We start from the raw sequence: 16,067 nt of genomic DNA, 5'->3' as shown, positions 1-16,067 counted from the left end.
GTGTCTTTTAAATTTTTTTTTTCAACGTTTATTTATTTTGGGACAGAGAGAGACAGAGCATGAACGGGGGAGGGGCAGAGAGAGAGGGAGACACAGAATCGGAAACAGGCTCCAGGCTCCGAGCCATCAGCCCAGAGCCTGACGCGGGGCTCGAACTCACGGACCGCGAGATCGTGACCTGGCTGAAGTCGATGCTTAACCGACTGCGCCACCCAGGCGCCCCTTGAGTGTCTTTTATAAAATTCATCTTACTTTTGGGCTCACACAAAGAAAATTCTGAATTATAATAAGAAAATTTTCACCTGCCCTATAGAATAGAAATTTAATCTTCTATAATACTTCAATTATCTTAAACTATTTCAATTAATAATTGCCTAGTTTAACTTCATTTCCTGGAAGTTGACTAAGTACATCTTTATACATGTATGTCAAATGACAAGGCTTTACCTCATAGTTTTTGTGTATACTTCTTTTTTTTTTTAAGTTTGTTTATTTATTTGGGAGAGAGACACCACAAGCAGGGGAGGGGCAGAGAGAGAGAGAGAGAGAATGCCACACAGGCTCTGCACCGTCACCGCAGAGCCTGATGCCAGGCTCAAAGCCACAAACTGTGAGATCATGACCTGAGCCAAAATCAAGAGTTGGATGTTTAATCAACTGAGCCACCCAGGTGCCCCATAAAAACCACCATAGGGTGGTGAATTCAGGACATTTAATAGTGATACTATATAACTAACTAATTTATTGTCTGTATTGTCCTATGAAATTCTTGTTCCATATTCTCCATATGTACCCAAATGGCCCAGCTATTACTTCTCCCTCATCAAAACTCAGCTTTATCAGAGTTCATCTTTCTTTGGGTAAATCTTCAACCAATGCTTTAATGTTCTCATTTTCACTGCCTGCTTATAGGGCTCTCCCCTAACTCCCTACCTCCTCATCTCCCAGAAATACCAACCTCTATTCTTTCAAAGTCCAAAGCCCTTATTCAATGTGACTCTCCCCATCTTTGTTATTACCAGATGCTTTCCTAAATTTTACAATGTATTCAACCCCTTGCTTTTGGGTTTTGGCCTCATCTGATCCCATGTAATCACCCAAATCACCCACATATCTCACTACCTCTACTTTGGGCAGAACCATTAGTGATCCCTGGGGCCAGGGACAGTGGCAAGGAATTCTCATGAGGTATATTCTCATGAGAGGCCATTGGATCATGAAATCATGAAAGTAATATCTGAGTTTTCATAACACCTGGAAGTCAATTTCTGCACCACATGTCTATCACCAGATAATCTAGTCTGTGGCCCTGTTCTCAGAAAGCATTGAACTCTGGCATCAATGCTACGCTGACCTCCGAGAGTAGCCAACCATTGGTCCTGGACCAATACCATGTGCACCCTGACAGAGAACACTAGGCCTCATTCTCCAGCTGGGCTATGCTTCCTTCAGCAGGGCACAGGACATGCTGAGGAACCCACTCCCCTCTCTCATCCTATCATAGTCCCATGAAATGTCATCATGCATTGTGTGCCTTTGGATTCTTCAAGAGGCATCAAACAAACTACATCCTCTAAACTAGAGACTGGTACTAATAATCATTTAGTCCTTGTGTTTCCATTACCAACCTCAGAGGTTAGGCAATGTGGTTATATTACATTGGCCCTCACATTAAGGCTCTGGTTCTAGATAGTTTTAGTTGAAACACTCACCAAAAGGGATCTTTTTAATCAAAATTCAGAATGCCTGAAACTTTCTCTCTTCTTGAGTGTTTTTATCCATGTTACTATCTTCCAAATGAATTCCCTTGGAACTTGAGCCCCATCTATCATTTCTAGAGAGTTTCTTTTGCCAATTACAATCCACTCTTCTTCAATAAATTCAATAAAAGTTCAAACCAAAATGCACAAAAGACAATACAGCAACACCTTGGGAGGTATGCCTTATACTAAAAAAGAGACCAGCTAGGTCATTTTTTCCTTTTTTTTTTTTTTTTTTTTTTTGGCCAATAATACAGTTCTGCTATAATGAGTTCTTTGTTTCCAACTAGAACAGCCAGTTCTACAGCAATCCCTACACATCTCAAAACTTGCTTGCATTCTTTGTTCTACTGCAGTCAAATAATACCTTACACCAACCACTCCGCACAGCCAGTCCAGCCTCCTAGCAAGCTGGCAATAAGGAAAGACATTTCCTAGTTTGGCATTACTTAAGGCACCTTCTGTCAGCCTAATCTTGTAGAATTTTGAAATTTTCTTTTAATTTTTTTTCTTTGTTCAGCCTCAAAATATTCTAAATCTGTTTTGGAGCATAGCAATAATCCCTCATTCCATAAGGATGAAGCTTTCCACCCAGTTTCTTGCTCTACTCAGTATCTATAACAGTTACTAGGGAATTGTACTAAATATATGCTCCTCGGGAGCAGGAAAAGGGCTTGTACCTGGGAAAATGTTTGTGCTCAATTCCTAGGATAGGACCCTGGTACCATATGTATATGTGGAACAAACAGTATCTCAACTGTAGCTGCATTTTACCACTGGCATATCTTGAAATACCAACTTTTTCCATTGTAAAAGGAAGTGGATCCTAAACCATGCAAAACATCAAAATATCTTGGGCCAAAAGCTACTGCCCACATCACACACCTAATAAGACATCTTTGGTCCATTTCTTTAGAGCTGACATTTCTTGTCTTTTATCCTCCTGTCTTCATTACTAGACTTTCCTTCCATTTCTAAACTTGGTTTCTCCCATCAACTTTGATTTGAACTAGTCCTTGGCAGCTACTCTGATTCCTTACTCCATACAACCTGGGGACTGTGATTTGTCCGGGGGGGGGGGGGGGCAGTTCTCTAAATGAAACTGCACCAGTGCTGATCTGGAATGGCAACAGACTCTGTCTTGGACAAATGTAACAGTGTTTGCTGATTAAAACAAAACAAAGTAAAACAAAATAACAAAAATACCTGGGAATGAGAGAGGACACATCTCCAAACCATTATGATAATGATGGTTGGCTCATGGGTAAGGTTATCATGAAAAGGACACTTTTTAAGACCGCATAAGCTGTTTTAAAATATGAACATTTATTACTTTGAATAACTGCACTCAAAAACATTTTTAAAAATCATCTTGAGTATATATCCAGTAATGTCACTTATAATTTAACACTACAATTCTAACTTAATGATCATATTCTTATCTCCTAAACTAATTTTTAATTGGGAGCTTTTAAAAATAAGTTAGGGAAGGCAATTCTGATAAATCTTTTTAATATTAGTAGTTTTGGAGCAAGAATTGATCCCAGTACTTTTGTTAATTCAATTATAAAATCCCAATGGAAACCATTTTGACTTTCATTACATTTTTCTCTGACATGTAAATTAAGCTAATTTATTTACTCTGAAAACAGAAAGGAGGTCACATTAAGACTTATTTTTAAAATGAAAAATAGTTCTTTTTGTCCATGAAAGTAGTATGGAAATGTTTATTTTACCTATTCATTCACTTACAGATATTAAATATATGCCAGCTGACTAATTCAAGAAAGTTTGGCTAATTCATGTCAGTAAAATGTTCTTTTCTGTGACATATTTTAAATTAGTAAGGGTAAATAAAAAGTAAAACTAAAAACATGCATACACTTGACTCTTACTATAATGCTCTTGGCAAGAAAATAGAATTCAGTGTAATCTCTTCACATCTTTGAGTTTACCAAGAGGCATTTAGTTACTAACAAAGAAAAGCACCTTGTCATGAGTTAGTTTTCCTTATGCAATAATCACTGGTGTTTTCATTGTTTGTTTGTTACTTTTCCTATAGTAATATATAAATTACTAGACAAGTCTGTCCTTAACTTCATTAGCGTGAAAAGCAAGAGTGAAAATAGTGGTGGGCATAACATGACCAAATAACAGTTACAACCCAGACTAAGAAATCATTAAGTAAAGTTAAGTTCTATTTTCCTATCTTGATAAATATGCATTGATAATGCTCTACAAGGCTGGATCTGAATTTAGAAATTCTGACTCTTTAGATTTCTGTTTGGGAACTGGCAGTGTGTAAAGTGTTGTCCCCTCCAGCCCTTGATCTGCTCCTCTTCTCTCTTACTCCTAGTTTTATTCTACATTGCCAAGTAGCCTATCACTTACCAACATGGACACTCCCAACATATATTTCCAAGCTCTGTTTGCTCCCCCTCCTGGAGTTTGGAATACAGTCTACCCACAGGATGGCCCTGAAAGTAATTTGGGGCTGTTTGGGCAGAGAATTCTGGAGATGATCTAAAAGGGGATTGAAGACTGAATAGTCATAAAGCCTGGATAACTTGCCTTTGGGGAGGGCCAGAAGAGGGACTCTTCTCACCTCCTGGAAGATAGTCTGTAATGATGATCGAGAGCATAGAGTCAGTCCACTCAGGTGTGAATTCTGGTTCCATTACTTATTTATTATTAAGATATCTTGAAGAAGTTATTCAATATCTCTTTAATTTGTTTAACTATAAAATGGGAATGATCAGTGTACATACCTCAGAGGACTGTGGACATTAAAGGATATGTTGTGTTTTTTTTTATGTTTATTTATTTTGAGAGGAGGGAGGGGAGGCAGAGAGAGGGGGAGCCAGAGAATCTAAGCAGACTCTGCATTGTCAGTGCAGAGCCCAAAGCAGGGCTTGATCCCACAAACCATGGGATCATTACTTAGGCTGAAATCAAGAGTTGGACACTTAACCAACTGAGTCACCCAGGTGCCCCAAGGATATATTTTTATTCTGTATGTACAGAAGGGTATCTGGCATACAGAAAATACTTCACAAATGTTAACTATTGTTATTATTTAACTTTAGAACCCAGAACCATACCTGACACAAAGTTGTAGATGCTTTAAGAAAATCTGAATGAATAATGATTAAATGGACTAGAATAGTCCCCCTTCAAATCTTTTTTGGTATTTGGTTAAATGATTATAAATTCCAGTTTGTATAATCTAAATAGAAATCAGTCTTAAAATACACACTGAGGATAAAGGATCAGGATTACTTTTTAGACTTAATTATCAGCAGTGAAAATAATTATCACAGAAATTCAAAAGGAAAACAACTTTGTAAACAGTAGATTAAAAAATACCAAGTCTCTATTTTGATCTTTGCTAAAGATTTGCCTATAAAACCAAGAGACTGCTTTCTGGAGTGGACTGAAAAAGCAGACACAAGTGTATTTTATGGCATTAAAGCTTTATAATAGAACTCCCTTTTAAATGAAAACTATATTTCCTAAAGTTCAAATTCTAATGAGGATTAGATACAGATACCCAATTTTAAACTAATCTTATTTGCTTAGATACCCAATTTAAACTAATCACTATTGTCCTCACCTCATTGAGTCCTTTACTTCAAATAGTTTATTAGGACCTACTGAGTGCCAAGCATTGGAGACACAGAACCAACAGGCAGTTTCTCTCCTAAGGAGGTACCAGGTGGGTGTGCAAATGGGACATGAACAAGGATCCAGAGGGTTAGGCATGGGATGCTCTGGAAAGGGTTTGTCTGCCATATGGAAGAGCCTGAAGGCAGTGGGAGCCATAGAAGATTCAGAGTAGAAAAGTAAAATGTGGACAAAGATTTGAAATGATGGAGACTGATTAGGAAGCTCATAGAATGAAGGATATTTCAGGCTTTCTCCACTCTAGTGGCATTGTCTTAAAAGGAGGGGATAGATTGGAGATACCATTATGGACAAAGAGTTGATGTTAAAAAAAAAACCATTTTCCTTTAAGCATCTCATTAGTCTCACCCACTTATTTATCATCTTGTCACCCCTCCACTACCTTACAACACTTTTCTTCCTAGCTGTACGTGAGACTTAGATAACCTTTAATAGCAAAGGAGAAAAAAATTCCTATTACTGTTATCCACTTGGAAAACCTAAGATGTTCCCCCCCCCCTTTTTAGAGGAGCTAAACCATAGAAAAGATTGTGAAATGCCTTAAGTGGATGTACAAAGAAAAATAATAAGTTTGATGTCATCTTATTAAAATGGCCTGCTGTGACTCTCATATATGATAGCAGCCTGTCCTGGTCTCTCTCAGGACAATTTCTCACTCTGCTTTCTTTCTTCTTCTTTTTATCATGTGTGTATATATCATAACACATTATCATAACATACATGTATGATAAAATACGTGTGTCATGTAATGAGATCTATATAACATATCAATCATACATATATGTTTATATATACATATAAGCACATGCATACATATATTTTGTCTTCATCAATTAGAATGTAAGCATCATGAGGACAGGGATTTTTTTTGCTCTCTGCTGTATTCCTAGTGGCTTAGGCACAGCCTTTGATATCTCATCAAACTTCTGCCTGAAGAGATACAGTCCCTTGTGCTCCTTGGATGGCTTCCTCAAAGGAGAGTAACAAGAAGAAGGGCTGTTCTGCCCTTAATGAGATGATACATAGGGAATACCCCAAGGTCATTCACAAGTGCATCCATGGAGTGGGCTTTAAGAACCATGCCCCTCAGGCACTCAAAAGAGTGCCTGGAAATTTGCCATCAAGGAGAAGGGAACTCCAGATGTGTGCAACGACACCAGGCTCAACAGAGCTTTCTCGGTCAAAGGAATGAGGAATGTCCCACAGAGTATCTGTATTTGGTTGTCCAGAACACATGAGGATGAAGATTCACTAAACAAGTGCTCTACGTACGTTATCTATGTACCTGTCACAGCTTTCGAAAATCTATAGACAGTAAATATGGATGAAAACTAACTACTGATTGTCAAAGTCATAAAACTGCAATAAACAAAACAAAACAAAACAACAGCAAAAACTTCTGCCTGAAGAAAGCATATTATTATATACCTTTAGCCTAGTATATATTGGAAATCCTCTCATTAACCAATACTGCTAGACATGGCTAATCATCGCAAATATTTAACAGCTGAAGGCCTACTTACTTCAGTAAAAATTCATGGAGAAAAAGTAATATGAATATATTAAACAATATAGAGCATCAAGCTATAAGAGTAGCTCCAAGCAGCTAGGAATGTCAAAGCCCTATGATAATCAACAGTCTGACTCATATACCATGATTTTGTCCCTTTGGACACTTTTGGCTGAACAGGTAACCAGCTATTTAGTAGATTAGTCTCTTTTTCGTTCTCTCTCATAACCACAAGTCATACACATCTGTAACACATTGGAGATCCTGTAGAAGGCAGAGTTACATTCCAGGTTACTCTCATAAAGCCACATTCTTCTCTTCATTCTCACTATGATAAGAAACTAACCATTGTAAGGTATATTTAAGATGACTTGAGAGTGTTTGGGGCTTCCACAGGAGGTATGCTTTGACCCTGCCCCAGTTCGCAAATCAGTACCCTCTCATCTGTAGTTACTCTGTGCTAGTAACATTGTTACAGGGCAGGACCCAGGAATCCCTATAGAAGGAGTATGTGAAAGTCCTCTTTCATGTGATAGTCACACTGAATGTGTAACTTAGAGCAACATCCAGAAGCTTTTGAAGAAGGTATGAGGCGACATAACAGTGTTCAAATTTCATCTCTTCTACTTACTAGCTAAGTGATTTGGAGCAAATTTTTATCTCCATTGTGCTTCAGTTTCCTCATTTCTAAAACAAGGATAATAATTCTACCTCTCTCATAGTATTAGTATGAAGATTAAATTAATATGGTGAATCATTTAGATGAGTGCATGATATAGAGTAAGAGCTACCCAACAGTTTGTTAAATTATGTGAGTTCTTTCCACTACATATAGAAGCCACACTTACATGAATTCTTTAGGATATAATTGGGAAAGTGACATTTTTAGAGATTAATGATTAGGTCACCTACTTAAGCTCAGTATTTAATTGTTCAATTTAATAAAATGCAAAATGAATCATCAGAAGATATTTTTTCCTATGGCTTCTTTTATAATCAATATACAGCTTACAGAATATATTTCATCTATAATTAGAGAAGATACATAGAGCTCAGCATTTTCATGCTGGCAAAACTCTAAATTTATAGACTTGGGCTGCAACAGGGACTAATTTTGAGGACCAAGAAGGACTAATCATATACAGTACACAGTTGGTTATGGATGTTGTTAGGTTATTTGAGGAACATGTAAACAGACTATTTCCTTAGGTCAGATAAGGTAAGATTCAATAATATCATAAGTAATACCATTTTTATACCAGTTACTCAATGAGACTTACGAAACCAGCACAAAGACATCATTTAAATGACAGAATGCTATACAATAGGTATTATCAAGAGGAGATACTTTGAGCATCTGAACTTATTAAATACAAACAAGACAAGGCTACATAACAAGGCAAACAGTTTATTACTTTTCAAAAAAACTGATAGTCCAAGGATTGGGTCCTATTTATTAACATGTAAAGAAGCTGAGATCAAAACAATACCCTCTGACACCCAGCTAGTGAACAGTAAAATGACTGCGGGGAGCTGGTGCTGATGAACAAAATGAGGAATTTAACACCCAGCTATTTCACAGGTGGGCAGAAAAGGCTCTAAACTGTTGAACAACAAAGACTGGGTTATCTCAAATACTTTATTTGCTTTGAGGAAGGTTCTTTCAAAATGGTGAGCAGGAAAATTGAAAAGGCAATATAGTGTTGCTATATCATGATATTTCTCATGCCTCATAAAAAAATCAAACTGGAGGGGCGCCTGGGTGGCGCAGTCGGTTAAGCGTCCGACTTCAGCCAGGTCACGATCTCGCGGTCCGTGAGTTCGAGCCCCGCGTCGGGCTCTGGGCTGATGGCTCAGAGCCTGGAGCCTGTTTCCGATTCTGTGTCTCCCCTCTCTCTGCCCCTCCCCCGTTCATGCTCTGTCTCTCTCTGTCCCAAAAATAAAGAAACGTTGAAAAAAAAATTAAAAAAATCAAACTGGAATGAAAACTGATTATCATATTTATCTTGTTATTACCTATATTAAAACCTATTCAAATGTATCCCTTAGTCGCCTAAATAATATCTCCTGATTCCCCTTAATACTTTATTAAAATTAAAATAATTCCCAAATAATTCATTAAAATCTCCTGACTCCCCTTAATAATTCATTAAAATTATTAACTAAGTTTTTTCAGTCTAATCAAGGCTTAATTAGCTTACCAGTTGTATATGTTCATGAATAAATAATTTACCTTTAAACCTTAAACATACATTGGGAAAAATTATCAGCTGGCAGAATTATTCTGAGATATTTTTTTATACATGGTCAGTCCTATTTTTTAGAGTCCTATATAAATGGTTCTACTTGAAGATATGGTATACTTCAAACAAACAAAAAAAGAGGTTACAATATTAAGTCAACTTTATCAAATGTGAATGGACACACACAAAAATATCACAGCCAAATTGGCTCATTGGGCAATTTTTTCATGTTTATACTAAATATAGAAGTACCTTTATTTTTCTTCTGGAAGAAGATTCTGTTATTGTCTCGTAAATGTAGTAGAACTGGATTATTCAGTTCATCTGTTTTTTGCAAAGATTAGAGATTGATAGGAAAAAAAATGAAGCCTTGTCTTAGACTGAACAAGATAATCAATCTGATGAAAAAATTAAGAAGAATTTACTTATTCATTCTTTCATTCACTCAACAAATATGTACCTAGCACCCTGTATGTAGCTGGCATTTCCATAAGTAAAATAAGAACAAAGTACCTTCCTCATAAGCTTTAATGTAGTTGCTAGGTTGGGAAAAGGGAGACAGTAAAACAAACAAATACATAATATATCAGGGTGCTAAATATATAAAAGAAAAAGATGCAGGGTAAGGAACTAAATAGTGTTGATAAGGAGGGCAGGGAAGGTCTTTTTAAGATGATATTTGAATAGACATCTGAAAGAACTGAGAGAGAGGGATCAGAATATATCTCATGGAAGCACATTCCAGGCACAGGACAATGAGTTCAGGATTGGAGGTAGGATCATGTTTGGTACATCCAAGCTATAGCAAGAAGCAAGCAAGCGTTATGGTAACAAAGTGAGAGAGGAAAAGAGGATTAGGAGGTAAAGTCAGGAAGTCATCAGAATCTTGGAAGCCATGTAAAATAAAGATGTGGCCTTCAATTTGAGATAGATGAAAAACATGTAGAGTTCTGAGGGGAGGAGTGATAGAACCCGAGGCACATTTTTAAAAAGTGAGCCTGGCTACACTTTGAAGTAGAGAAGCCAGTTTAAGAGCCATTCAAGAGTTCAAGCAAAAAATGGCATGGACCACTCCATGGCAGTGGAGGTGGTAAACTGAGTTGTGGAATGTGAGAGAAACAGAAATCAAGGATGCCACCAAAGTGTGACCCTGGACTACTGGAAGTATAGCTGATCACAAAGTGAGATGAGGAAGAGTATTAAAGAAGCAAGTTTGAGGGAGAAAAGTGGACATTTGGTTTTGAATACATTAGGGTTTTGCCTTTAAACATACAGTGGATATGCAAAAGAGGCAGTTTGCTCTGTTCTCTGGAGATCAGGGAAGAGGTCAGGACTGCAATTGTTAGCATACAAGTGGTATTTAAGACCCAAGACTGCATTAGTCCAGTATATATATATATATATATATAATAAAGAAAGTTCAGGTATAACTTGTTTTGAGTTTCAGTTTTAAGGGTTGTTCCTCCTGTCTCTTCAGTTGACAGTTTTTCTCCTGTCTACTGGACCATTGCATGTGCATATCCATACATGTTGTAATACCTCTTGTCTTCTATTTCTCATTCTCCTTTATAGCAAAAATCCTTGTAGGAGTTGTCCATTCTTTCTGTCTGCAATACTCCTCACTTGTGATTCCACTGTGATAAAATAATTGATGTTTGTCTGGGGAAGTAGATGTACTCATGCTGTTTTTTTTTTCTTTTTCATATACATGCATACCAAAAAGCTGTTACATAGGCATAGTTTTAAGAGAACTGTTTTTAATGCAGCCATTACAGACTCACTGAAAAGTAAATGGTTCAAACTCTCTTTATCTTTGCTTCTTCCCTCACTTCTGCATTTCTTCCCTTAAACATAGTAAACATTTCTATAGCCCGAAATTTCAGCTAAAAAAATCATGCTGTGAAACAAATGATAGTGTTTCTCCTCCAGTAGTACTTTGATTTACTGAATATTTTGGGATAAAATGATGTGAAGTTTGCTTCAAAATAATCTTATTGGGGGAAGGAGATGAACTGAGTAGGAGAAGAGATGAAAGAAGGAAGCTGGCCCTGAGTTGATAGTTGATGAAGCCTGGTGATAGGCATATGGGCATTCCTTATACCATTCTCTCTGCTTCTGTATGTGTTTGAAAATTTCCAAATATGAAGTGTGAAATGAAAAGAAACCCACTGTCAGTACTGCACTTAATCCAAAGAAATCCATTACAATGGTGAAATTTTAGATCATTTGTTAACAGGTGATGGAGCTATTTGGGGGCACAGGAATTTAACCAAGTCATAATCAGTTTTTTTTTTTTGTTTGTTTCTTCTACAGCATAAAAACTTTTCATAGACAGCACAAGCTTTTTTTTCTCAGAAAGTGTCTTAGTTGCATTAAGATAGAATTAATTTGGATGTTTATTGTGCAAATATTCGGAAGACTAGACTTTTAAAAATGAAGCCTTGATTCTTTTTGTTTCTATTTTATTTTATTTATTTATTTTAATTTTATTTTTTATGTTTTATTTTGTTAAATTTACATCCAAATTAGCATATAGTGCAACAATCTTAAATATCCTCTTACTTTAGGTAAGCATAAAGAAATTTAAGAACACCTGTGATATGAAATATGTTCTAAGGTAAAATAATATTACAGTTACAAAATAATGCTAATCCAGTTGATTGTTATTTAAAAGAATAGTTGATTATGCACCGAAGGTAAAATTTCATTGCAATAATAGTTAACACCTTTTTTTTTTAAAGAAAATACTTTCTGAAATTTGTCACTCATATTGCCATATAAAAATTTAGGCAAAATAGATTTTTAACCTTGCAAAGTGAGCAAATGTAGAAACAACAGTGTTGCTACATTAACTCTTCAAATATTAACTACTAAGTATTCTTTAGTGTTTTCCAGTTACTCATTAACCATTTTATTCTGTTATTGTTTCTCCAATTGTCGGTGATTTCCACCAGGGAAAGTTGAAAAACATTTTTGTAGATTAGAAAAGGTCAGGTTTTATTAACAACATCCCCTTGCTCACCATATAGTCATTATTAAAAGTCCACTATGTATTTGGGACCTATAAACCCTACTTCAAAAATTAAACCCAAAGTTATGTTGTTGTGCAGTTTATGGTTCCTAGCGTATGCCTTTATTGCCCTAAACATTTCCTTGGTGTAAACTACTGAACAAGGGAACAAGATTTCTTTTGTAACTGATACCTAAATTTCTGTTCTGCTTTAAGCATCTAATTTGCACTGTGAAGACATATAATTTGAGACTTGTATCTCTATCATGGAAGTACAACAGTTTATGCTGATCTCTAATTTTCTGAGTTGTACTGGCTATAATTTAAATTTTTTGCATGATTTTAACTGCAATGCCAACCAGTATACATCAGAAACCTTTGTATATTGACAGAGACTGGGAAAAGGATGTCTTGTTCTGATTTCAGATAAGCATTGCCTTTTCACAACTGCAGGTGCAAGGGAGCCCATTCATAGCATTTGCTCCAAACCAGTTATAGTCACTGGATGAAAATACAATGCTATTACATGAGAACTTGACTGATCTTTACAAGCACATGAAAAAAAGTTAATGTTTATTCATTTTTGAGAGACAGAGAGTGCAAGCGGGGGAAGAGCAGAGAGAGAGAGGGACAAAGAATCTGAAGAAAACTCCAGGCTTTGAGCTGTCAGCACAGAGGCGGATGCGAGGCTCGAACCCAGGAACCATGAGATCATGACCTGAGTCGAAGTCGGACACTTAGCCGACTGAGCTACCCAGGTGCCCATGAATATTTTTAAAGTATTGTTATTAGTAGTAAATTCTAGAGGCAAGTAGCACTTTTTTCTTTGTCAATGTATTTGGGACAAAATATACTCTGTTGACACAGTCTTGGTCATTTTACTATTGAGTGTGTGTGTGTGCGTGTGTGTGGTGTTTACTAAATCTAGAAAATACTTTGTCACTTATTAACAGAAGATGGAATTATACTTGGTGGAAAATCTGTTGCAGTTAATGGATGTTCCACTGAAGAGATAATTGACAATGTTACTATTTCCTTTGCTTTAAATTTCACTTATTTTGAAATAACATATAACCAAAATATAACTACAAGATAAAAATTTACTCTAATTTCTCCCATTCACATAACTGGGTAAATCTCTTTTTGAAACAAATATTGGACAATGATATGTGCAACAAATGAGTGAAACTAGCTGGATGTTTCCATCATAAACTCTAACGTATAAGGTTATGACTTGATCGTTTTTATAAGCTTCAGGTGGAAACACGGCACATCAATTCAAAGTATAAAAGAAAATTTTAGTCTACAAAACAATTACAACCCTACTTCAACAGCAGAGGTCAGAGAAAGGCTCTAACAGAATTTAAAGGCTTGATGACCAAAAGTGTTTGGCCTGTATTTAAAACCAAGAAGAACTCATCCCAAATTGATGATTAGTTCTATTACTTACTGTATGTTTTACTGTTTGCCAACAATCCAGTACAGCCACCTTAAATTTGCATGTAATTCAAAAGTGCCACACCTTTTCATACACTATTTGACTTGCGCATTCCTTGATTTAGGGAGGGAGGTACTGTCCTCACTTGTAAAATAAGGACAATAACTTTATAAAGAAGTATCCTTTCCAAATCAAGACAATTCTGATAGAGGTGGCTTGCCTGGATTAAATGGTGTCAATCCTGGTTTAAATTTCTGTCTCTGTGTTTCAGTCTCAGGGGCTGATCTCACTGAGGGATCAATCAGCTAGGACTTTTTTTTGTTTGTTTAAGCTGAAAAAAAAAACGGTGACTTAAAGAATATTGGTAGTGTATTTAATTCATTCAGGCTGAGCACTATGATAGAAGCAACTTGTATGCAGCCATCTTCTCATGGACTCAAAACCAGAAAACTCACTCCCATTATACCAATGTATCCTCAGCCTTGAATCAAATGCAAGTTAGTGGTTAGTGGATCCACATGCAGAAATATGGGGGCATCTTCAAAGATGACTTAAAGAAGAATGCTTTCAAGGATGGAGCAGAACCCCTGAAGTGACTTATGTAAATATGGCCTTCCACTCCTCCAAACTTACATTCTATTACTGCTTGCCCCAAACCCGGAGCAACGCACAGAGTCTCCTCGTGTAATTAGTTATTGCTGTCACTCCGGGGCGGAAACACTTCACACCTGGCCTCCCTCAGGCCGCCTGAAGGGAGGACGCTGCCACACACACCCGCCCTTCTGAAGTTCTTAGGGCAAGGAGGCTGACACTGGGCCACTTACCTGGCCGGGATATGCTTCGTCACAGCCCAAGACCTTTGGGAAAGAGAAGAAAACAAAAGAAAACAAAACAACTTACCACTCTGGCCCAGTCCAAGAACAACTAAAAACACCCAGGCCGCCCGAAGGAATGGGGCAGGACCTGGCCGGCAGTTTTGCAGGCAGACAAATGCGGCAGTAAAGAAAGCCAGGGCGGAGCGGCACATAATGCAAAGCAGCCCGCACAGCGCCCGCCGCCTGGCTGCTATCCGGATGCGCGCTGGCGACTCACGGGCGCACCTCGGGGCCCGCCGGCCAAGTGTCGCTAAGACGTTTCCCGAAGGCCCAGCAGGCGGACCCCGCGGCTCGTAGCAAGCGGTGCAGGTATGCTGGCCCCGGCACCGCTTGGCATCTCAGGGCCCCCCCGGCCCTGCCAGCTCTGCTCCGCGGTCCCGCGATCTCCGCGAGAAGCACCTCCTCTGACGGTCAGTGTCCCGGGGCGGCGACGCGAGCGAAGGCTCCGCAGCCCGCTCTGGGACAAAGAAAAGAGCTTTTGTTTCTCTCCAGCCGATGGGGCTTCTGCTGCATAAATCAGCTTAGTGAACAGCCAAACAGAATCAAACCCAAACAAAGCCCGAAGCCGGGGGGAAAAACCAGCCTAAAGTACTATCACTGGGTGATGCTGCATCTGTGGGAGGGGACGCCGGCGAGGTCGAGGGGAAAAAAGTCGATGGCGCATCAATCAGCGCGAGCTTCTTCCACAGGTGGGCAGGGAGGCCAACTCCACTTAGTTACAGCTTTGCAGCCTCGTCAGCTGAGCGGCGGGCAAAGTCAGAACGGCAGCGTCCGGGCTGGCGAGGGAAGCTCGGGGTGCCAGTAGCTGGGGGCCGGCTCCGGCAGCACCCTAGAAGCCCCCGCCGGCGCCCGCGGACACAGAGCGAGGCATAGCATCCCCGCTTCGCCGGGAGTGGAGCGCACGGCCTCTAGCACAGGAGAGGAGGTTCCGCGAGGGTGCAGTAGCCTAGCCTTGCGGGGCGGGAGCTTCGTACCCTCGTCCTTCTGGCCCCGGTGTGCGGTTCAGGCGTCCCACCGTCCAGAACCCGGGCAGCTGGCGCACTCCGGGGTACACCCCGCGAGCAGGCGAGGGAAGCGAGGCTGGCGAGGGGCGGGGGAGCAGTGGTCCCGCTCCGGCCCCCGGGTTGGGGGGGCTCCCGAAGTGCTGATAGCTGGGCGCGCTCGGGGCCGCGAGTTGCTAGGAAACCGCCCCACGCTACCCGGCGCCTCGCCCCGGCCGCCTGCAGGCTCAGCGGCGGCTCCGGCGGCAGCAGCAGCAACAGCTCCGAGCAGCGTGGGCGGGACATTGGTGAGGCATGAAGTCACCGCGGCCCACACTCGCTCTTTGTTTTGCTCACTCCAGCTCTTTTTCTCCCCCTTGGCTCTGATAGTTGCCATTCCCATCGTTCACCAGAGCTCCTGATGCGTAGCTGCGCAACGGGAATCGCTCGCCCTGTTTCCTCTCCCCCTCCTCGCCGAATGCCTACACCCCAACGCTCCCCTAGCCGGCGTGGAGACTTGATAAGTACTAATGGCAGCTGCGCGCAGATCCCAGCCTCTCACCCGGG

At 39.5% G+C, this 16,067-nt stretch overlaps 1 protein-coding gene across 1 annotated transcript in view; it reads right to left on the bottom strand.

The window, feature by feature from the left end:
• Window positions 1–14,744, bottom strand: part of ITGB8 (integrin subunit beta 8) — an 83,328-nt gene extending 68,584 nt beyond the window's left edge. Inside the window, exon 1 of the mRNA XM_030308069.1 lies at window positions 14,546–14,744. Coding sequence (XP_030163929.1) covers window positions 14,546–14,672 — 127 coding nt within the window. The 5' untranslated portion in view covers window positions 14,673–14,744. The remainder of the gene's footprint in view (window positions 1–14,545) is intronic.
• Window positions 14,745–16,067: the final 1,323 nt, after the last annotated feature.

Source organism: Lynx canadensis, chromosome A2, assembly GCF_007474595.2.
Source record: "Lynx canadensis isolate LIC74 chromosome A2, mLynCan4.pri.v2, whole genome shotgun sequence".
NCBI lineage: Eukaryota > Metazoa > Chordata > Mammalia > Carnivora > Felidae > Lynx > Lynx canadensis.
The sequence above is the reverse complement of the archived record's forward strand: the minus strand, read 5'-3'. Positions and strand labels throughout refer to the sequence as shown.